At 39.3% G+C, this 24,981-nt stretch overlaps 1 protein-coding gene across 1 annotated transcript in view; it reads left to right on the forward strand.

Annotated features, from left to right (window-relative positions):
* The window catches only part of LOC131027577 (uncharacterized), a 193,138-nt gene extending 178,774 nt beyond the window's left edge, over positions 1-14,364 (forward strand). The window contains exon 8 of the mRNA XM_057957662.2: positions 14,001-14,364. Within this exon, the coding sequence (XP_057813645.1) occupies positions 14,001-14,189 (189 nt within the window). The 3' untranslated portion in view covers positions 14,190-14,364. The remainder of the gene's footprint in view (positions 1-14,000) is intronic.
* Positions 14,365-24,981: the final 10,617 nt, after the last annotated feature.

A 24,981-nucleotide genomic window follows, 5' to 3' on the forward strand; every position in this document is an offset into this window, starting at 1 on the left:
TGAGGGGATCATATTGAAGATTATCTTTATACCTCAATTTTGCCTAGGCAAATTTTGTTTTTGCATTCTAGAGTTAGCTCTCTATCGAGGTATGGCGATTTAATTATTATTGTTTTATTCATTCGTCGTCATATTTCAAATTTTGAATTTTAAATCTCTTAGCTCAATCGTTGTGTTTTAGGAAATGATAACTCTAGGGACTTATCATGAGGTTTCCTAAAATCTATCTCTCTTATCTACGTTATTTATTGCAAAATCTATTTCTTATAATGAAATGTTGTGTAGGTATGGCAACCCCAAAGGCGGGAGCATCCACCAGTCGCTCGGCTCTCATGAAAGAAGATCAGAAGACTGAAGAAGTGGAGACCAAGATCGTGTCCAAGTGGAGCAACATTGGAGATACAAACTTGGGGAACTTTAGCACGAAGAAGTTCCGAGAGGTCCCTTACATCGGCAAGCCATCACCTGTCGCCCGGAGAATAATAGAAAGTGGCATCATTAAGGCGGCCGGTTTTCCTCCAGCCATTCAGTGTCACGAGTTGATGATCGAGTGTGCCCGTCATTACAATCCACAGTCCAGGACAATTGTGTCCAATGAGGGAAACATTTTGGCGTACCTTTCAGAGGAGGCCATAAGTGAAGCCTTCCATCTTCCAGAACACAGGGACATGATATACAAGAGCATTGAAGGAGCCAGATCAGTGTACGATGATGATCCAGATGCTTGCCTAAGCATAATCAACAAGAACTGGCTACTCAAGAGTCGTCCCCGTCTGAGCAAAGTACCGAACACACCACACCGGATTGATTTCCAAGAGGAGTACAGAGATTTGATTACCATGCTCAACAGAGTTACAGGAGCACCTCATGCCTTCTATTTTGAGAAATGGATGTTTTATTTCATCCAGGTGATTGTTCAAGGAAAGGGTACAATACATTGGGCTAGAATAATTAGCCATTGCTTAGACGTACAGTTGAGAAGACTCAGGGCTACTAAGTCCTTCCACATGAGTTCATATGTCATCTATGCCTTAATCAGGAGCGTTGAGTACGCAGGACTACCTCACAGAGGAGTGATTGGAAGAGGACCCGGCGAGGTCAGAGTTTGTGAATCCTATACCTACTTGCATCATCCACCAGGGAAGAACTACAAGTTAATCAATGATACTTTCACGATGAACATCACCAGGACGTTGCAAGGAGGGATTCACAACAGATTATCTCAGGATGCCCAGGAGTTAATCAAGAGGTACGGTGCTTGGTTCATTCAATTTCCCAAGTTCACTTACATTAGAGTGTATGGATGTCCTTTACCTCCATACATGTTGCCGAGGTACCCGACAGACAGGATTGTGTTACTTGAAGTAACAAGGCAGTTGGCAGCATATGTGAAGGCATTCAGACACAGACATCAGAATGGAGTTCAGGTACCTATTATTTTGGGTAATTCAGTTGAGGTATGTCCCAATGTCTCAGCCATGGATGACGCAGAGAGGGAGTTAGCCTTGTATCCTTTTTCATCTTTTGCTTGGAGGAATAGTTTTGATCCACATGGACATTTAGAGGAGACGGTCGGTAGAAGATTTAGACATGAGTACCAGATTGAAGATTTTATGATGAATCTCCTAGATGATCTCGAAGTGAAACGTAAGATACATTCTAGATTGCCTTTGGATTTCATCAGGAAATGTAAGATTTACAGAGTAGCTGACCAAGCTCAGGACAACGGCAGGCACATCCAATCTTCATATGATAGAGAGAGCAAAACAATTAGTTTGAATTGGAATGAGCCCGAGGCCGTGGATTTAGATGAATTGATGGCACCAGTCTTGTCTTGTACTCGCAGATGGGTAGACATTCAACATCAGAAGTTGAGAGAACAAGGCATAGCCATGTCTTTTACTTTGGAAGAAAAGCCAGCCGAAGGTGGAGCCAGTGTTAGTGAAGGCAATCCTAATCCTAGGAATTCAGGAGAAGGTAACCTTCGATGTGCCAGTGAGGGCAATCTCCATTCGAGAGGTTCAAAGAGAAAGGAAAGATCAGAAAAGAAAGAGCCTTCCAAGAAAAAGCAAGGTGCTAACAAAGATCAAACACCAGGTATTTCTTCCAGGCCAGAAGATAGAACAGTTCGAGTGGAAGAATCCATGGAATCGATGGTACAGAATGATAGACAGGAGGAAGAACAGGCACAGCATGTTTCATCCGATGGATCTCTTCAAGACTATGATTTAGATAATGATAATGAAGTAACATCTCCTCCCAGACAAGAAGAAGTAGTACACAAAGAAATTCAAGTTCAAGAGACAAGGTCAAATATCCCAGATTGGTTGAAGGAAAGATTGACTAAGGTGATCGTAATTGAGGACGAGGACAGTGCAATTGATTTAGAGAGCCTTGTTGGACGTTCACATATGACAACAGAGAAGAAGAAGGCTACAAAGATGTCCAAGATGATTCGAGATGAGACTGGATCTAGAAAACTGCAGATAGCTACACCGGCAGCAGACAAATATGAGGGTGAGATCCTAGCAGAAGACTATCATATACAGACTATTGAGTTAGGACCATCCACAGCAGAGCAGACTTTAGATGATGCCACCGACACATTTGAGGCATTGAAGGATAAATTTAGAGAAGAAGTAGAAAAGAATAGAAAGCTCGAGAGAGAGGTCGGTGCATGGAGAACATATTTCAGTCACATCAATGAACCTTTGGGACGTCAGGATCCAGTTAGATCACCATTGCAGGCATTGCCCCTTCAATCAATCAATGAAGCAGAAAGATTCAGGAATATGGTCCAGCGTACATGTAATTGGATGGATAGATCTCACACGGTGGCCATTGAGTTTATTACAAGGATGTCGAAGATCACCCACCAGGCTATCCAAGTTCTTGAGATAATCCACAGATTGATGGCAACAGTAGCTGCATTTGCCCACACCAAGGACGTTGTCATTCCTGTCTTGAAAGTTATAAGACATACATCCAGAAGAATTTTAGCACAAGAGAAGATCTTGGAAGGCGATTCTCACAGTTTGTTTCAGTGGTCAACCTTACTCCATATAAAGAGTGTTCTCTTTGAGGACATCAGTATTAGATGTGGTCAAGTTGAGGAGGTGATCAATCCGATCCAGGACAGAGTATTTGAGGTACTTCGTACCATTCTTGGCAGAAGGATCGAGGTCGAGACAGATGTGGATTTACAAGAGTTTGAGGATAGAATCACGATCATCTTTCGCAAGGACGCAGATGTTACAGATGAGCAGTATGATCAGATGTATGCCACCATGCTCCTGATTGATAGAACAAAGGAACTTGAACCTACTTGGGACGCAGCTCTTCTAGATGCATTTGATCAGGTTATCCACTTAGAAGAGAGTATCAAGAATCTTCCCGAGATTCCAATCACAGAAATCGAAGGAATCGTGACAAAATTCATTGCATATGCTAAGAAAGAGAATTGGAAAGGGAATAAGATTCTAGATGAAAGGTTGTTACAGATGACATGACATCTTATTTCTCATTGGCTGATACCTCCTAGATTTTTGTGCCAAATTTAATATTTGGTTATGTATTTAATGTTGTTCAGTAAAAAGGAGGTCATTTGTAACAAACCCTAATTAGGGTTTAGGTGTCATGATCTTGTCCGTTGATTTACTTTCAATCTGGACCTTTCATTGTAATTGGGGATGCTATTTATACCCCCATTTTTCATTTCATTTGTAATAGAATAGTCAATAGAAAATAGAGAATAGAGTTGAGAGATTAGAGTTGTAAGCAATTTTTATTTTGTAGCAAGATTGAGTCTTGAAGAGAGAAATTCAAGCAATTGTTGTATATGATGACTTGGAAATCAATAAAATATTGAAGTTATGGTGTTTTGTTGCAAGTTTCTTGAGTTATCTTCATGGTTGTTGGATGTACTTGAATCACGCTCAATCAAAGTAGTTTGTTAATTTGAAAGACTAAGTGTGAGATTTGATATTTGGTAGGATTCGCAATCCAAACCACTAGCTTCTTGCTGATTGTAGGAACGCCTTGCGTGGTCGACTGGAAAACACTTTGAGTCCTTAACCTTCAAGCATTTTCGCATCTAGGATATGTACCTTCGTAGTAGTATCCTTGGTCTTTGATGCATTGAACACCATTATTACCTTAGAAGATCGCACTAATTTCAGTTAAGTTGTTATCTTATGGCAAAATTGAAATTGGTTGAGTCTTGCCAAATCTCATTCATGCTAAGTCGTTCATAGGGTTAGGCTAGATTAGACCTCTTAAGCCCTATCTTTTTCCATTTTTTTGAAAGTTCTTTTTAGATTAGTGAAACCTTCGAACTTTTGAATCCGTAAGAAGCCTTGAAGGAAACAGCAAATCACATCATACCACTAAAAAGCTTGTCCACACGTGGAGACCCCACTAAAAGAACCTTGGAGTCCACCTAACTGATCCTTTTTGCAGATCTTCAGCAGTTAGAGACTATTTTCTCAAGAGAGGATAAGATGCCTGTCGGTATTTTATTCTGTGTATGATTGTGTACAAAATACACGTCAACAGGATCAAGGAGGGGGCATGACAGACTCCCTCAAGTATTTATAGGAGAGGAGTCTTGAGAAAAAGGTGGGAGGATCTCAACTAACTTGAGAAATTCTCTCAACCACCATGACTTATTCAACTACTATCTAAGACTTATTCAAAATTACGAGTCTTGTTCTAAATTGACTTGTAATCAGCCTACTTGTAATTACAAAAATGCAAGTAATGACTTAACTTGCATTTATAAGTAACCTTGTCAAAAGGGAAACTACAATACTGAAATTACAACTAAGTGTTGAAAAACACTTATGTTGCACCATGTTTGGCCATGAATCCTTCAAACTTCTGGATGATCATTTGCAATTCATCAGGATTTGGTTCGTGAGTATTTTTCGCAATGATCATGGCTTTTACAATAACATCACTGCAATGAAAGATTGTAATGTTGTTCTTTTCAAGAGAAGATTGGATTTCCTGCAAGAAGATTTGGTATTTCACCAAAGCTTGAATTGATTCAGCTGAAAATTGTTCATTCCTCCATTCATGATGAATCTTCATCTGCAGATCTGAGAGAACTTCTTCTGGCAACAATTCTCCATTATGATCCATAATATTACAAGAAGCTTTCTCACAACAAGAAACAACATCTTGCAACACTTCAGTGCGTAATTTCATGGCATCATCAATATCCTCAATGAGTGACGTGAGAACAAGGACTTTATTCTCCAAGAGTTCTTCAAATTCTAGATACATGACTCTAGAAGGAATAATGTCATGTTCTTGAAGAACGTTCGACTCTTCTTGAGGCATCTTGTTTCAAACCATCAAATTGCCTTCAACTCTTTTCACGTTCTGTTTGAAAACCTCAGAAGCTTGGTTCAATTTTTCTTCAATGGTCTCCAACTTAACCATCATTTGTTACACATCTTTCAACACTTGGGTACATAAATCATGAAGTTGATCTACCCAAGAATCCAGCGCTTGTACCTTTTTAGCATCTCTTTCAACTCCTTGGATTGATTCTTTTGCATTTGAAGAAGTTGAAGGATTGTACCCTTCATTAGAAGACTTGGTAATCTTTTGGATTGCTGCAACAAGTTGCACATTTTCCTCTTCTAGCTTATCCTTCTTTGCTAAAAATTCATCATACCGCTGCACCAATGAGGCTACCGAATGTTGAGCGTGGCTTGTCTACAATTGGTTCAACAATTTCAGCCACCTTCATTTTGTTACTATCCACAATTACCCTTGAAATCATCTTAGCTCTTCTGGCAACCTTGGGTTTTGATTGCTTGAGATACTAGAAATCAAAGGTGTCAGGAGAGATTTTCTGCTTCTTTCTTTTAGGAGTAAAAGAATTAAGCCATGGAGGTAAAGCCATCAATTCTCCTTGAGCAATATCTGAAAGTGAGGGAAAAGCAGTTTTTGTTTGAATGACAGTTGTCATCCTACGAGAAGTTTCTGTTTGAACAGCAACTATAAACTGCTCATAAACCAAAGGACCTAACGACTGCATCATAAACTCATCAAAACTAGAAGCAGAAGTATCAATTTCTGACAAAGGGCCATACGCAGGATTATCCTCAAAGATATTCATCAAATTCTCTTGAGGGTGATCAAGAGACGGCTCTGCTGCTGAAATCAGAATGACCCTCTAAGGAGATTCACTTGCTGAAACAGGAACAATATGAACAGTGGAAAAAGCATCCACATTCGCATCAAGAGAAGACATAGGTAATTTTAAAGGAATCTGAGGAGGAACTTCATGAGGTGACTCCAAAATGGCTGACTCAGGAGCATTATCTGATTGAAGTTCTTCCTCTGGATCTTCAAAATCAATTACATGAATATGAAATTGAGGCTTTTCTTTCCCTCAAACTGTCACTTCTTCAGAAGGAAGTACCATTTCACTGCTAACTCTCAACTTGATTCTCGTGCCTGAAGATGATGCACCTTCCTTGTTATCTATTTTGATTTCAGACTTGAGTCCGACAGGTCCTGTAGAATCATCTTCCTTTCCAATCTTGACCTTGATGAGTCTAACACCAATGCTCTTGAGCCAAGTATTGGTGTTAGCTAAGATAGGCTGAAATCTATCAAGAATGGAAATGCATTCCTTATGTGACCATTGAATTGATGGAAGTGGTGCTTCATCAACTCTCTTTTCAATATATTCAGGATCAAGTACCTCTCCATCATCAATCATTCCTTAAAGAATGTTCACCAAGTTCAAGTCAACAATCTGCTCAAGAGTGAGTCTGCAATAATCTATTTTACGAACCTCCTTTTCTGTACGGAGATCAACCCAGATGTCTTCTATTCGATGCACATGCGTGAAAGACTTTTTGATCCTCTCCTTCATACCTTGGTAATCAAAATCTGCTCTTGCCTTGAATCTTTTGAGCTTTATTTCTTGCTTTTCAGTCTCCATGCCCTTGGCTTTGGTGGATGTAATGAGGGAATAATGACCAATCTTCAATGGGTTATTTGTAGAAACTCCCATTCCAACCTTATGCTTAATAGATTGATGTGCATGAACAACCATAATCTGTCTCCCCAACTCCATAAGAATGATCTTATCAGTTGAATATCTAGGAAGCATATATGGCTAACCACTATAACATCCAACTCTCATGTAAGTGAAAGTTGGGAATTGAAGGAATAAGCAGCCATATTCATTCACCTTCTCCCATGCGGCATTTGACACTCTTTTGTTTTTCAATGTCTTGTCAAACAGGCACATATAATGACCAAAGGCGGCGTTCTGAACCCTCCTGTAGTGCAATTTGTTGGGTCTCAAAGACAATTGGTCATAGTAATCCCACATGGGTATAAGTGAGCGATCACCCTTAGTAGAAAGACCAGGGAAGTGTCTGAGTGATGCTACTGTATACACTAAATATGAGTTCATGTAGAATGTCATAGTGGAAGGAACTGCTGCAAGTTGTTCACAAAGGGTATCACTGATGATTTCGCCCCAAGAGATATGGTGAGACTGCCTTATGAGCATGATGAACTTAGACATCCATGGTTCAAAAACATTAGAATGTTCCAAATCCATCATCTTGCTGAGAAGAGTGATTGTATCTCTGATCTCCCACTTGAAATCACAACAGTACAACATAGCCCACCGTGTAAAAGCAGCCCGTGGCTCACTGATCCATCTATTGATATGGCATTTGCAATCTTTGTCTCTTGAAACATGGTACTCAGCTGCACTATCTCTGGAGATTTCTATGTACACAGGTGTTGGCGGTATTCTGAAAACCTTCTCAATAGTGTCCGCATCAAGACGGATTATCGCTTCCCCATCATCATTCCTGATAGTTCTTGTCTCTTTGTCAAAATGGTTAGCACAAGCAAGAACGAACTCAGGTTCTAGGGCAGCTACTGGAAAGGAAGAAGCATGGTGAATGTGGCTGTCCAACAAGCGCTGCATATTGCTATCCTTGGGATCCTCCACCCGTTTAATGCACTCTGACATGTCAACATGCCCTATTTCCGTATCTTTGATGTGCTCCATGGGAGTGGAAACTTGGGAAGGAGAGATCTCGTTTTGGTACTTATCATATTTGTATTTCATCTTCTTTTGAGAAGAAGATGACTGTAAATCAGTCATTGAACAAGAGCCTGGCATGCTGCGACGAAGATCTAGAAGTGTCAAAGCAACATCAAGATCAGCCGAATGAAATATATTTCTTCCTTTCAATGGGGAAAAACTCCATCCCTCTACAGAGGAAAATGATGAATAAATAGGAACACTTGAAACTTGGCTTTTGGCCAATTTCGGATCTTGGAGGTGTGTTACAAGTATGCAAGTGAGGAAGAACATATTTGCAATCGGGTTTTTAAAACCCGAATGCAAATAGACTTGCAATAAGAAAAATGAAGTAATGTGCGAGAAATGGGATTTTGACATGAGAAAAATGATGGGAATGAAATTTGTGAACAAGCTTAATGAATGCGGATGGATATGAAATGAATTTTGAAAGATCAACTTCATTTTAACCACATGGGAATGGGAAAAACCTTTACTTGTAATCAGGTTCTTAAAACTTGAAAGACAAGCTTTTGACAACTTTGAAGCTTGAAGTTTTGGCAAAAGAAAATTAAATCTTTTCAACCAAAGGGAAAAACTAACATTTCCATCTTACTTGCAATCGGATTTTAAAAACCCGAATGCAAGCAAAGAGGGAAAAATGTGAGGGGAAAGACAATACAATTCTCAAATTGCATTCAAGACTTGGGTAAAAATAGGAAGATCTCTCTCAAACCCAAATTGAAACAAGAACAAAACAAACAACTTATCATGATCAATCAAGGAATTTCAAAACAACAAAAAATAAAATAAAGACAACTGAAAACAAAACATACCTTGCTTGATCAAGATGCCCTTCAAAGAGATGGAATAACTTTGAAAGAAACAATCAGCTCCTTAAATAGAAGGCAAAACCAAAACGTTGAAACCCTTGCCATGACTTTAGCAAACTCAGATTTCAACCAAAAGCACCAAAAACGGCATCCAAAGAGGAAGAAGATCGGGTCAATACGCCCAGCAAACCAAGTATGGAAGCAAGGAAACCAAAAACGCCTCCATTAATGCTGTAAAAACAGATTGATAGGGTGCCAAAAACGTGGCAAGAAGGACCACGACTTGCTGGTTCAAAACGCCTAAGAAAGGGCAAAAACGTGGCAAGAAAACCAACAAAAATGGAAGCAAGAACTCCCACGCCTCTTTCCCTCAACACTTGACACCATCAAATCCGGAAATGGATTCAAATTTGAACTTCTTGAGGAAAAACATAGGTCGGGTTCTTGGAGAGAAGGAACAAGTTTAAAATGCTTGCAAAAGACATGTAATCGGGTTTTAAAAACCCTTTTACAAGTTTTAATTGTTTCACTTTCAACTCCTAAGGCAAATTCGGGTTTGTGAGAGAAAAGAACAAAAACAAATGTCATAATAACTTGTAATAGGGAAATAAAATCCCTTTTACAAGTTTGAAATGACTTAAAACATGTAATAGGGAAATAAAAAGTAAGTTACAAGTGACAACTTTTAAATAAAATGCACTTGTAATTGTTTTAAAATTTCCCTACGAGACTACAACAAGAGAAAAATAAAACTTGCAATCAAAGGAAAATTTCCCACCTGCAATCAGAAAGAAAAAACCTGAAATTGAAGAAAAAACATAGCAAACGAACTCGAAATGCGATGAAATTTGAAACGTGGATCGAGGATGAACTAAGGATTAATCCAGTCCAAGGGCGAAGCAAAATTTTATCTTGGGAAGCGTGCCTTAGAGTAATTTTTTTCATTTTTAACAAAAATTTTTAAGGGGTTGTCTATTTTTGTGAATACAAAAATACGGACAACAATATGCTATGCAAATTTGATTGAATTGTCTAATATCTGCATTCTGTTAATCTGATCATAAAATTAACAAGCATCACCAAAAATAATTGTTTAATTTATTTTAATAATGTTTGGCTTGTTCTAATCCTTGTCTCCTAGGTGTGAAGGTTGGGTACAAGTTTGAATTCAAAATGGTTCCCCCCTCAAAGTGGAGTTTCCACCTTGCAAAGCATCTTATTGTATTCCAAATGCGAGAGTCACAATTCCACAAGGGACACATTGTTTGGTGGGCCTCTTGCATGCTATAATTCTTTAATGCATATTTGATCCTCATTTACCCCTAAATAAGGCATTCATGTAAGGAGTTACTTTGTGGAGAGCATCCTGCATGTTGGGTTGACTAGTGGGGATTTACACTTGACCTCTTGAATTGCAATCAATTTTTGTAAGAGGGCATCATATTTGGGAGTTTCACTTGGGGAAATTACAATTGACTGTTTGACTCAACTTCATGACTACTAAAGGATGCATGCCACATGACTAGAGAGAGGCCTTTTGGAGTTACATGTTGCCAACCTATTCTAGAATCTTCCAATTTGAGCACCATTTTCTTGAGAAGGCTGCAAAAGGAAAAGAGGAGGATTGAAACAAGGTTAGCTCTTCATTTTCTGTGGTAGGTTGAAGCTGGAGAAAGGCTCGTGAAGTCCATTATGCAAGTTGGAGAGCACAAGGAGAAGAATTGCCAAAGATTTGCAAAGATTAGTGCCTTGTTTACTGAGTGTAGAATTGTTTTGAGTTCGTAGCTTTATTTCAGTTTTGGGGATCTGTTATAAGGAGTTTTGGGGATCTGTTGTAAGGAGTTTTGGGGACTATAGAAAATCATATTTCTATGGAAGGTGTTGTCAAAATCTCTCCAATGGTTTCATTGCAATCTTGCAAACTTTTTATTAATGAAAATACCTATTTTTCCACACCATGTGTGGGCAAACAGTCTCTGCTTATTCCACATTTTTTACAGTTATATGTTTCTTTCAGTTTTATTGTTACAAATCAGTATCAGAAGTGCCCAAGACCTGTGGTAGTCCAGCAAAGTGTATGGTGAAAACCCTCCACAAAAACTATGAAATATTCCTTGAGAAAACCCTATTTTGAGAGGAACAATTGACAATTTTTATTTCCAAAGATTGGTGCCAGTGTGGACTATTATTTTAATTTTTTAGGAATTACCAGACCTGTTTAAACCCTTTAGGAGTGTGTTGTAAGTCTTGTTGCAAGGGTAGGATCACCATTTAGTTGTCTCCCTAATCTTGACTACTGGACCTCCCAAAACAATGGGAGGTTTTGCCAACAATATTAAACGTATTGAAAAATACTAAAAAAATAAGAAATAATTATTCAACGTTCCCCCCTAAAGCTAACTGCTAGAAAATGAGGGAAGGAAAGGAGAGATTATATGTTTTACTCCTTGATGATGGCTTTCACAATCCCAATCAAAGACTGAAGATGACAAGATATACAGTTGGTAGGCATTTTGTGAAGAGACCCACAAGATTATCCAGTGTGGTGTAATTAAATATTGCACCTTATATTTAAGTTTACATAGATGTTTAATTTTCTTTACTTAAGTAAATTAGGAAATAGCCTGAAATAATGAGCACATTATCAATCTCCTTGATTGATGATTGAGGGTAGTCTTCTGCCATCACTTCCGCTTTCACTCCTTGATTGACAGTAGTTACATGCCACCACTTCCTTATCAAGCTGACTTCACTTGACAGCACTGCTCCTACATGTCGAATCGGTACACCAGATCACTGTGCTAACTCAGCTCCTCTGGAACATTTTTCATCTTGACTTGTGCATCTTAGAGTCTATATATTGTACAGATTTCCTTTGATTTCTATCATTCTCTTGTATGCAATTGAATTCATGTAATCATTATGTTGCTTTTGTTCCTGGGGTAAATTTAATTGTCGGAAGCTATTTCTTCATTAAATCTTGCACATAGTTTGACAAAAATGCCAGTCAATGATATTTTTATGAAATATTTGTTGAATAAAGTGCATGTGGATCTCCATTTGGTTTTGTGGTGTTGAACCAGATTGTATGCAATTTGAATAGCACTTTGATTGTCACACCAAACTACAATAGGCTTATCTTGCTGAAGACCAAACTCATTGAGCATTTGACAGAACGAGAGAATCTCATTGGAAACATTGACTGCACCTTTACTCTCTCTCAGTCGAAGAAAGGATAATAGTTTGCTTCTTACTCGACCACGTGATGGGATCTCTGAAGCTTCATCCTGCTAAAGACCAAACTCAGTGAGCATTTGAAAACCTGGAGAATCTCCTTCAACATTGATATATTGCTATGAAAAATTTGTTGAATGAAGCACATGTGGACCTTAGTTTGGTACAGTGGCACCAATCTAGATTGTGGGCAATTTGAATAACATTTTGATTATTGCACAAAACTCCAGTAGGCTTATCATACTGAAGACCAAATTCAGTGACCATTTGACAAAGCTGGAGAATATCCTTGGAAACATTGATCATGCCTCTATGCTCTACCTTTGTGGAAGAAGGGCAACGGTAGTCTGCTTCTTACTTGACCAAGTAATGGGACTTGAACCAAGATAAAAATTGTACCCTACATTAGATTTTCAATCGCCTGTGTTACCTGCCTGTTGAAATTTGTGAAGCCCATCAAAATATGAGATTCATGTCACTTATAACAACCTCCTATGCCAAATTGATAAGTGCCTCACAAGTACCAAAGTATCCTCTTGGCTATTTTCCAATGACTCGTGAGATTCCTGCTGAAACTGAGAGATCAGGCCAGCAACAGATGTATGTTCAGGCCTGCTGTAAGTATTAAAGGCTCCCAACCAATTGTCTGAAGCACTTTGTTAATTGAGCTTTGACTCTTATTGGCAGATTTTGATATGCTTCAACACTCATCATGTGTTGGAACTTGGTATTCTTTCTAAGCTAGATCTTGTTTTTACATATTTATTTGCCATGCAAGTAGTAATCATCTAGGGGGGTGGACCTATAACTTCTTCCTATACCTCTCACCAGTTAAGCTTAAGAGAGATGTTGCTGTACTTTTTTTTTGGTCCATACTCCTATATTGAGCAACTAGATCTTCTGAATCTAATGCAACTATCTAGCCTCTACTTAATGAGGTTAGTACTAAAAATTTAGTTGTAACCAAATGTGTCTGTTCAGCATAAAAGTAAACAAGCTGTTAATCTTAATTTGGAAAGAATCTGACTTCTCACTCCATTAAAATATGAGGGATTCAAGGACAAATGGTGCTTGCAATGGAGTCCCGTTTAGGATTCCATATATACTTTTTTCTGTCATCATTGGGAGATCTTTCTGTTAATAATGCCTTATATTTTCTTTTTGTGTGTCTATGCGTTGCATGAGAGGGCAAATATCCAAGCTAATCTGCAAGGTTTGATCCTCTTTAATTATGAACAAATTTCTAACAAATGGAAGAATTTCGGTAATGACACATTTTTGAGATTTCTCCGAGACAAGAAGATCCTTGCTGATTGCTAGACAAATAAGGTTATGCTGTTAGAATTTGGTATTTAGAATGTTTGATAAAAAAAGAAAAGAAAAGAGAGAACATTGAAAGGAATCGCAAAGCATGTAATTCCTAATATGTGGAGTATCATTTAAATCAAGTGCTAGCAATCATTTTGTGATATAGATAAATCCTTCGATTGGTAGTACTTAGAGAACATTCCCATTTTGAAATAGAAACGAAATGATGCGCTCTATGGTACTAAAGAGAGATACAACTAATATCTAATGTTAAAAAATTCTCACGAATGAAGGTGACAAAATCGTTAGCGTCTATTCATGGTCCATTGTCTGGAGCTTGGATAACTTTTATCATCTAGTTTTGATTCAAGTATCAATGTTAATCACCAATGATAAAATGACTTGTTAGACATAAAATCACAATACATAATCTTCAACATTAGATTTTGTTATGACCATTTATCACCATGTGACGCGCACATTTACATTATGGCCAACAAAAGAACAAAGATTTTAATTAAAAAGTTATCCTTATTTTTAAAATTTCCTTGCAGGTATCTTCAGGAAGCACTCAATCTGTTTCTCAACATGTAGATACTACTCGAAAGAACATGGAGCCATGTGTGCCAAGAAGTATTAGCGGCCAGGGTAGTTTATCTTTCAGAGATTTGTGGGCAGGTGCCATTAATCAACAAAGGTTATTCAAGTGCAAGTCTACGTCTTTTACACGAGCCGGTTATTGATTAATTTTGTATTATGTTATATTTAATTTGTTGCTGCATGGTCATCCTTAATTGTAATTTTTTACCATGCATGTAATCTGCAAAGTTGTTTAATAACGATGTTCAACTGGAATGCTTCTTGTAATTTGATCTTTAGAGGCCAAGAAAAATAAGTGCGCTGAAGAGATTCATGGGATGGCATTTGCATTTTAGGCAGTATTTTGTTTTTTTTTCAATTAAGTGATTAGTTCAGGGGAAGTCTTGTGATTAATGATTAACTGGTAATTTATATGAAAAATTTGTAAATAACTGATACTATTTATGGAGAAGCTTAAATGATTGAAATGGTATGGCATTTGAAGTCCTAAATTCCTCTTGGCTAAACTAGGCAAGATAATTTGCTACATCTTTTTGCAATCTAAACTATATTGTTAAGACAGTTTAGTAGAGTCAAATCATTTGTTTGTTCCCATGATGGTGGACACCCATTGCAAAGTGTGCTCTTCAAGTGTAATGATGAAATTTGCATACCCATACCATTTGCTATTGTGCTATGTATGGCTCATGTCTAGATCCTTACCCATCTTGATTTCCTCCCACTTGCACTCATTCCTCTGCATTTGCCATTTATGCCTCATTGCACCCATTCCAATACATTCAACATTGCCTTGAGATTATGGCTTTCCTACCCAAGTTCATTTACATGCCACTCAAGATTGATCTTGCAACACATAGATTTGTCACAAATTCAAATTTTAACTTTCTTGCCCTTCCTATTATCTATTATGAGCCAACTTAAAAACTTAACATGTGTTTTTACAACATGTGGCTATACCAAGGCATTTAAAGACAATCAATGTGCCTTATTTTGGCAACAACAATGAAGGAAAACTGAGAGGGGGGTTGAATAAGTTTTCATCGGATCTAACAAATTAAGCACAACTTCAAATCTGATTAATTGCAACAACAATAAAGATAAACACAATAACAATACACATAACACCAAGATTTTTGACGTGGGAAACCAGTTAAGGGAAAAACCAGGGTGGGAATAAGATGATACTCTGCAGTAGTATGTGAAAATATTACAATGGGGAATGCACATGCATTTAGGCACACTGCTTAGAGCTCGCTGCTCAAAATAAGAAGATACCCATGAAAGGCTACAACCTTAGAGAAGACTCATTGCCTTACAAAGATTCAGACAACAATCTGGATTACATGAACTGAGAGAATAGCATCTCTTAATGTCTGATGACAATTACGGTTACGCACATTTGTCTGCCTTGCAACAATCTCTGCTCTACATTTCTCATCGAAATATAAATTCGCTTGATTGCACACACCACTTTCTGATAATGTAGACACAACAACCATGTCTAAATTACATGAATATATCACCTATTTATACAGATCATCAACCTTGACCACAAGGTCAACTTAACCCTTAAGACCTAATTACAAAATTACATCACATGATACATAGATCAACCATTAAACCAATACAATGTCGTTGTTGACATAGCATGGACCCAAATCAAATCCTCGAACACGCAACACCACCAAAAATCTCGCCAAGATCATCCACAACACGCTACACCATCGAAAATGTCGCATACCATGAAGAACATCACCAGACCCATAAGATCTTCAATAACGGCACAATGATCAATGCGGATTAGCAAAACAAATAGGACACAATTAGGAAACACCAACAAGCACATTAGAACCATCTGCAATAGCTGCACCAACACCACTTAATCAAATCTTCATCAATCAACACGTTGATACTTAAGAACACTCAAACATCAGCAATTGGGACTAGAAATATAACTTGCGGAGCACCAAATCACGAACCATCTGAATTGAAGATACACATGAACATCTCAAACACTCTCCCAAATCTACAATTAAAGATAATCATTCCGGAGCACAACGGATCAAATACCAGAACACTGCAACACTGAACACTGAAAAACCAATCCTCATATCGGAATCCATAACTAGATCAAGTCACCACATATCATCATGAAATCATGACTGAATCAAGTAGAGATACTTCATTACTGAAATCACAAATCTGCACAAACACATCTGCAACATACCAATCGGATCAACTATCTGCATTCACCAAAACACAAGAACACAGGAATATGTTGACATCAATGACAACATATCTTTGCAGCAACAATATCCAACAATCTCCCCCTTTGGCATTATTGGCAACATATGAATGTGAAAAACAATCAATGAAAATAAAGAAATCAACACTAGCAATCTCCCCCTGAAATCATGCACACAAAGCTTCCAAGATAAGATTGTTTTTCACATGCTTCTCTCCCCTTTTGACAGCAATGCCAAAGACATACAAATCCTACATCTCTCCCTTTAAGAAGGACAATCTCTCCCCCTTAGGATAAATTGACACATCTGAAAATTTGAACCACACACACTAACTACACCTATTGAGTAGCAACATCTGCTCATCAATCTAAATAAGAAGATAAAACTATAAAGTCCATTGGATTGATGCATCTCAATGCATCTAGTTCTCATCAAGAGGGACAAATACCCCTAACTTGTCTCTCAGATATACAAATGTATCTGCAGGCAAAGGCTTAGTAAAAATATCTGCAACTTGATCCTTTGTAGATACATATTCCAATTTAACTTCTTCCTCATTAACTTTCTCCCTTAAGAAATGATACTTAATTGATATATGCTTTGTTTTAGAATGTAGTGTTGGATTCTTGGAAATATTAATAGCACTTGAATTATCATAGTATATAACAGTAGGCTCATCATACATAACTCTAATGTCTTTCAACATCTACTTCATCCAAACTACTTAGTACAATTGCTAGCAGCAGCAATATATTCAGCTTCAGCGGTAAATAGAGAAATTTCATCTTGCTTTACTCATCCATGAAACCAACTTCTTTCCCTAAAAGAATGCACCACTAGAGGTACTCTTCTGGTTATCATCGCCTGCCCAATCAACATCAATATAAGCACATAACATGAAGTCGTCATTTTTCAGATACACCTCAAACCATAGTCAATTGTCCCCTTCAAGTATTTGAAAATCCTCTTCACAATAGCAACATGACTTTCTTTAGGATCAGTTTGAAATCTTGCACAAAGACAAACAACATGCATAATATCTGGTCTAGTCTAAGTCAAACACAACAATCCACCAACCATAGATCTATACAAGGTTTGATTAACTTTCAGAGATTCATCATACTTAGACAACTTGCATCCAGTCACCATAGGAGTTCCAACAGGTTTGGAGTTGTTAGTGAACGGATTTGCCTTTCTTAAAAATGATCAATTTCAAACTTTGTTGCCTTCTTTTAAAGACAAGTGTTCAACTGAACAGTTGGGTAAGTGTTATATAAACCACCTCCCTCTGAATTTTCCATAGGTTCCGCTCCCTATCTTAGTTATTCGGGGAATAATCTAATTAATTTTTGATTGGTATGTTTTTAACCTAAAAGCATGTAAGGCTGCCTACTTCATTCTTGGATGAGAGGCCAATATTTCACACATATTTCGGAGAAAAAGAATTAATTTTCCAACAAATTCAACACAAGGGATGGAAGTAACTAAAACAAAGTTCAGAAAACCATTCCAACAATTCAGAAAGAACAGATAAGAGAAACCAAATCTATCTTCAAGCATAAATCTTTTTGAACAAAACAAAACTCATAGGAAGGAGTCCCAGAAAAATAATAATTTTCTGCAGTAGAAAGGTGTTATTGTTGTTTGATTAAATCAACATATGCAAAGATATGCGACTACACAGATTCAAAACCCACAGATTTTCCTTCTTCCAAAAACAGTATGATCTTATATATATATATATATATATATATATATATATATATATATATATATATATAATGCAACAAAGGCACAACAATACATCTATAAATTCTTTTCTATTACAGATTTTAAAGTCTGATCTTTCCTTCCACAAAAACCGGACCTTTACCACATAGAGGAAAATAAAACCAAAAAAAAACTAACTAAAGTTCTTTACAAAATCTAACCCCTATTCTATCTATCTTCTTTTAATTTATAGTTTTTAGAACAGGGGAGGTCTCCCTGAAAACTCGACCTCCCCAAAACAGTTATGAAACTAACAAGATATATTTGGAACAGATGTTCCAAAGTCTTTGCATAAACATGAAAATAACATAAACAAAAACGGAGCCTCGATGAACGCATCATGTCGCTTTCCTGGGCATCATGGGCGGTCGTGAGTTCCTGGATTATAGATTGGTTCGGAACTTTAATCGCATTGAGCTTTGCCTTCGTCGCCTCCTTGTTCCGTCGGTGCTTCACCATCTTTTCGGCATGTTTTGGTAACTGATCATTACCAATAAAGGTCACAAACTCAATCCGAGCAACCCGTGTTATATCCTCAGGAGTGAAATTACCCTTGGCTTTGATTTTCTCCATGTATATTCGGAAAACTTTTATCGCATCCTGCGTGTTCAGCCCGCAAATTCTCAACTGCCAATTGTGGTCAGGATTAACCACCTTGTTGTCATTAACAATACTGCATTGGAGATCTTGGAGTTCATACACAGAAGTCTTAGCCTCAGAGATCACAGATTTGAAGGTAAGCACCCGCCACATTATGGTTTTCTTCAGCACGAAGAGCTTGCATTCATCTGTCACCAATTTGATTGAATGCTCTGTCACGAATCGGGTAACTCCATACTCTTCTATTTTCGTGAACAACGACAAGACGCTCTCCCATTTGTGTTCCTCTTTCGCCCATGGTGAAATCTGATTTTGAACTTCTGCGATGAGGCTCTGTATTTCATCACATAACTTCCGGGAGTCAGTGATATACTTCTCTTCGTCCTTGACTATTCCTTCAACCTATTTCTCCATAGCCTCTGCAATACTTTTGGCCCGTTGAACCTGACTCATTAACTTTTTATTTTCCAGTGAAGTCGGGTCAAAGTTCTCCGTAGCATGAGATATAGGGAGTGCCCCAAAACAACCAATGTTGTCAATGAACTGGGCAAGAATATTTATGTGTCGCTTTAGCTCTCTCTTTTCCCGATTGTCTTTCTTCGATCTGGTGAGCATTTTCTTTGCCGATACCTAGAAGAAATGATTGTCTGAGTCCCTACTCATGTTTCCCAACTCCATCTTAGTGCTCTCAAAATCATCTGCACTGGCCTCCTTGTTTTCATCCTTGGGCTTGTATGAGGCAATTTCAGCGACCCATTTTCTGGTTCTTTCATCATTAGCCAGACGAGCAATTGTTTTGAACTTTTTCGGCTTAGGCCCCTTCTCAGTATATTTCATGACCATCTCCTAAATTGGAAAATTCACATGAAGGAAATTCCGCTTTTTGTTTACCGAAGTGGTTACCCACTTGGGAGTTGCACTGGAACTGGTTGTTCCTTCAATGGCTTTGGAAGGTGGTGTCATAGGTACGGTTATCGTATGGGAGTCCAGGGCATTAGCAACATCGCTATCCAGGTCTTCAACTTCAAATATTTGGGTATCAAGAATCGTATCCTTCACCTCTGCATCCTTAGCGTGATCCATCCTTCTCTAAGCAACACTTCGTGACCGGGTATGCCAAGGAGTACAGAAATCCAAAGCTGAGTTAGACTTGTGTCTAACCTGAGGCGTCTTTTTATCTTTACCTGCATGAACAGGCATAGAAGCATTATTAGAAAAACGCTTTGGTGAACGTAGAGGAACCTCATTACTTTTCGCAGAATTAGACTTGATGCCTAATTTCACTGCTTTCTTCCTAGCAACCCATGCCACGGTCCTCTCCAGAACTCCTTTAGTTCTTAGTTGTATATCATCTTCTTCTTCCTCATCCCAGTTAATTTAAGGCACCTCAGTTTCTGCTCGGGCTAAGTATCCGAGTTCAAAAAGTTCTAGATAGTCCTCTTCGAGCCCCTTAATGTCCAGCTTTACCTACAATGAAATAACCTACTCTAACACCATCCTCATGTTTCCCCTTTTGAACACCTCGAGTTCATCAGTACAATCTTCCCAGAAGTCCTCAAACTGTGGCATTGGGAGATATGGCATTAGACCAAGACTTCGAGAAAAAACCCTTATTATCAAAACCTTTCCTTTCAGGATATAGGGAAAAATTGAAGTTCTTGAGATCCGCTCCAATACTCAAGGCATCGGACATTGAATTGCAAGACAACACACCTAATTGGATGGGAAAATAACCCTCCCATTTATCCCTGGGTTGCGCCTTTTTAATCACAGAGGTCAGCTACCTACATATCTCCGCTAAAACAAAGCAATCTGAACAAAAATGTGGGAGCTTGAAGGGTTCCTCCTCAAAGCCGCCTATTCTTATATAGCAGAAACGAGGAAACTGGATAAAGAAACTGCCAAACCTCCTTATCAATGTCTGCGCATCCTCGGAGATTCTTTTGGTTTTCACCGCATGGAGCCGTGGCAGAGTGCATTATGAAATGCAATCTACCCCCCCTGCCCCATTTGCCTCTTTCCACTGTGCTGCCCCAGTCCTGAGTATAGGTTCCGGAGCTCCCCCCGCTCTAGAGAGCCTGCAATTGAACTCTGTGGTTCCCCCCGTAGGGTAGATTAACAGAGAGCTTTTGTAGGCAAACTAGAGCGTGGGTCCCTTCAGTCCGTCCTTCCCAGTCTGAGTATAGCAAGAGTTGCCTCTATCGAAAAACGATATCCCATAGAGGAGGTCGATATATATCTATCCTCGGATTTGGGGAAACTTATGCTTACGCCCAAGGAGTCGCGTTCAATATATATCTAAAGATCACATGGAACTCGAACCCAACCCTCGGAAAGGAGGTGTGCCTACCTGATCTACTAAGTAATACATAAAAGAACTCGTCCCTTTTCCTTTTCCTTTTCCTTTCCTATCCTATCCAGCCAAGAAAAACAACTTGTCTCTTTTCCGGCCGGGGTAGGTGTCCTTCGGCCCTTCCAGCCAAGAAAGAAAACTTGTCTCTCGTCCCTCGTCCCTTCGGCCAACAAGAATAAGAAAGAACAACTTGCCCCTCGTCCCTTCCAGCCAAGAAAGAAAACTTGTTCCTCGTCCCTCGTCCCTCGTCCCTTCCTTCCAGCCAATAAAAAGAACTTGCCCCTTTTCCTTCCTATTAGCAAATGATAATTCTCCTTTTTGTCGGTGTTTTCCCTGACCTGATGGCTGAAGGGAAGGGACCCGGGGCCCTTACCTTAAGACGAAGGGCAGGATAGACACTTGTACTAGCCAAGAAAGAAAGAACAACTTGTCGTCCCTCGTCCCTTCCAGCTAGCCAAGAAAAAGAGAACTTGCCCCTCGTCCCTTGTCTCTTGTTTGTGTCCCTTGCCCTTTAGTAGGCAATTATAATTAGGATATTTATATGTAATTAATTGTTGTCCCTTGTTCTTGCGTCTCGTCCCTTTGTCCTTTCCAGCCAATAAGAAAGACAATTGGTCCCTCGTCCCTCGTCCCTCGTCTGGGTAGGTGGGGTCCCTCCCCCCCACTTCTTCCTGGGGGGGAGGTGGGGTCCCTTGTCCCTTTTATTTGTCCCTTTTCCTTCCTATTATAAATTCTAATTCTAATTATTGTATGACTATTAATATGTAATTAATTGTTGCCCATTGTTCCCCGAGGCCAAATCCACCGACGAAAGGAGGGGGATTGGTTAGGCCTCGTCATTATCAAACTTTGTTCTTTGTTTAGAGGCCGGACCAAGAACCCTCCTTCCGAAGGAGGGGGATTGGTGAGGCCTCCGCCCCCGAGGCCAAATACCCCGACCTAAGGAGGGGGATTGGTTAGGCCTCATCCTTCATTGTTGTCTCTTGTTCCCCGAGGCCAAATACCCTGACGAAAGGAGGGGGATTGGTTAGGCCTCGTAATGAAAAAATCCGATCCGCTGCATTCGGAATCGGATGAAGAAAAACAAATGCTAAAAGAAAGGCCAAAAACAGGATGCCCCCTCTCTGTTCCAATTTATTAGCTAGTTAGCTAATAATTGGTACCCCAAAAATTGATGCAAGTTAGCTTAGACACTAAAATTGGCAGGGCGCATAAATTGTCGGGTTCTGCCGATTGCCTTTTAGCCCAATTCCTGGCATTTCGACCCCTACTATGAAGCATTCTTATTTAGTACTATTAATCATTATCATTCTTAATTAGTACTATTAATCATTCTCTTTAGGAAGATGTTACGTCTAGATAGCACATACGCTAACGCAACTAAGCTAACATACTTATTAAGAAAGGGTTAGATAGGTCCAAACTAAATAGGGCCAAAGCTCCAAACTCGGGCAAACCTACTAACCCCGTTCCGGTCGGGCAATGGTAGGGATGCCCCCCCCAGGACGGTACTGTTTATTGGGGCTAAAGGTTGGAGTGGCCCAGTCTTGTTAAGCACGGGAGCTGGTAGTCCGCCCTACTAGATACACTATTACGAGGACCATTATTCGAAATGTCGCCCCCGGACGGAAACTTCAATTCTCTGTTCCGAAAGTTCAAGCTAGCTGACCAAGATCTGAAAGCTGAGCTCCCGGATATAGCTCTTGCGCCCCTAAAATTCCCCTGGGGGTGGCCTTGGTTGGTTCACCGCGGGAACGAAGAGGGGACCCGCAGCTCAAAACTTGAGGGAGGAGAAGTGCAGACCGGGGGTAGTCCAAGGGTTGACTTGAAGGGCGTCCCCGCTACGGTGGCCTCGAGGCGTGCTCACTACCGGAAGGAGTGAGCGGAAGGAGTGAGCAACCTTCAGTCTAGTTCCATGAAGCCATAAGGGACTGCGGTTGTGTCTTTATGACACGCTTCTATGAGCATCTAACGCTCTATGGTGGAGAATCATACCCTCAACTTGGGGAGTAACGAACCCAAGGGGATAGAACATTTAACTCCGTGCGAGCTCGGAGATATCCCACTTTCTTGAACCGGGACTTGAACCGGGAGGGAAAAGGCTCTGAGTTTTAGAGACTGAGACAAGTGGGTCAAGTGGAACATCCCAGCCAGCTATGAGTCTAGCATCCATAACTATCCAATTCTAAATATCCTCTAATGAGAAATCTCCTATAATTATACTTTTCAATTCATAACACAAGTCACTCAGAAAAGCATTGTGTACCCTTCTGAAATCCTGCAAGGCATTATCTTTTTGCAACATGGGGTAGAAATCATACACGGGAACATCCTCCTCAGTGAGTTGTCTTGGTATTCCAACTAAATCCTTAACACACGCCAAACAGTATACAAGATATGATGACATGAAGAAATTATGCTTAAATTGTTTAGCCATACTCAGTTGCTCCCTCATTGAGTCAGCAATCAGTTCTGCCCAATCAAGGTATTGCTTCCCCTCTAGCACTAGCTGCACATAGCAATAAATCCAGTCGTCGAAACTGTGGGCTTCTGCAGAGCCTCTGACTCGGTGCAACAAAAGCATGACATCGTGAATGTGAGGTAGCATGTGATTCTTATTGGGATTCTTGGGCAACCTAGAACCACCCCTTTGAGGAATCTTCAACCAGTATTTTGCTACATTATTTCAGTGTCCGGTTCTGTCTGCGTTGAACTTAGTGATTGATTGAGGAGGGGAAAAATTGGAGAACTGGTAATCAGGTATCTTGAAGACAGAGGAAATTACCTCACGGTTTACAACAAGAAGGGTTTCACCATCGTCTTTTCTAATGGTCTCAAAGATTGGATCATACCTAGCGATACATTCCCTAACCAATTCTGGGCACGAGATAGCTGGGGGAAAAGTTGCTGCCTCTATGAGACCGCTACTCAAAATCTCCACACCAAAAGAACCATCAATCCCCTTGAATACCCTTTCTTTTAGAACTTCAAGATTTTCCCCTTTAATGTCAGTATCGCTAACTATGGGCTTTGTACATGCAAGGCTAAAAACATTCCCGAACAAGTGCAGTGTGGACTTCATAATGCAAAGTGATAAGCCTTATTTTGTTGCAGCAACCCTACTACGAGAGAAGAAATACAGGCAAAAATTACTGGAGAGAACGAGAAAGGGACTCACCTTCACAGTTGAGCAACCAGACAACCACCGGCGATTAATACTTCTATCCAGGAAAAATAACACCGCAGCAGCAAGGAACAAATTTTCAGAGAATTAATCCTTCATACCTTATAGCGAGGGCAATGATACGGAACTATTAAGTGCAATAATTTCAATTGTCAGTTTGAGTGTGCTAAATTTGTGGATTGGACATCGCACGCATGCATTAAATGCATGGCGGCGTTTTTGAAGTAACCACCAGTTCCCGAAATGATTACTTACTTCGAAAAGCCAAGGATTGACGTCACTTAAGACATGGTTCACCTTCCTCATATTTGGCAATCAATGCACCATCAAATCATTTAACCCGCGGGACCCACCAACTTCGAACACATATGAACATCCTGAACAGACTTCATTGGAGTTTAAGTAGTTCAAGGTGTATGTCGCGCTCAGGGAAAATCTTTGTTGAGAATATTAATTATGCCAAGTTGTTGACCATTTGTGCTATGTTGAACATGTTGAACATGTTTGAACCTTTTGAACTAGGTTCAATGAGTTCAACGCCAGGAGAGAGATGACATAAAACATCACCGAACAAAAACCCTTAAAGAGCCGCTACAAAACACTTAAAGAAAATGTTAGTATGAAAAATCCCTTGAACACCTAGGAACCTGTGGAACCTAAATGAACCTGTTGAACCCGATTCAAGATAGTTCAAAGTGTTCACAGAGTTCAACCAATTACTAAAACTCGGCATTTTTTATTGAAAGATGATTTACAAACGGACTAAGGGCTTGAACCGAGGT

This window comes from Cryptomeria japonica, chromosome 1, assembly GCF_030272615.1.
Source record: "Cryptomeria japonica chromosome 1, Sugi_1.0, whole genome shotgun sequence".
Taxonomy (NCBI): Eukaryota; Viridiplantae; Streptophyta; class Pinopsida; order Cupressales; family Cupressaceae; genus Cryptomeria; species Cryptomeria japonica.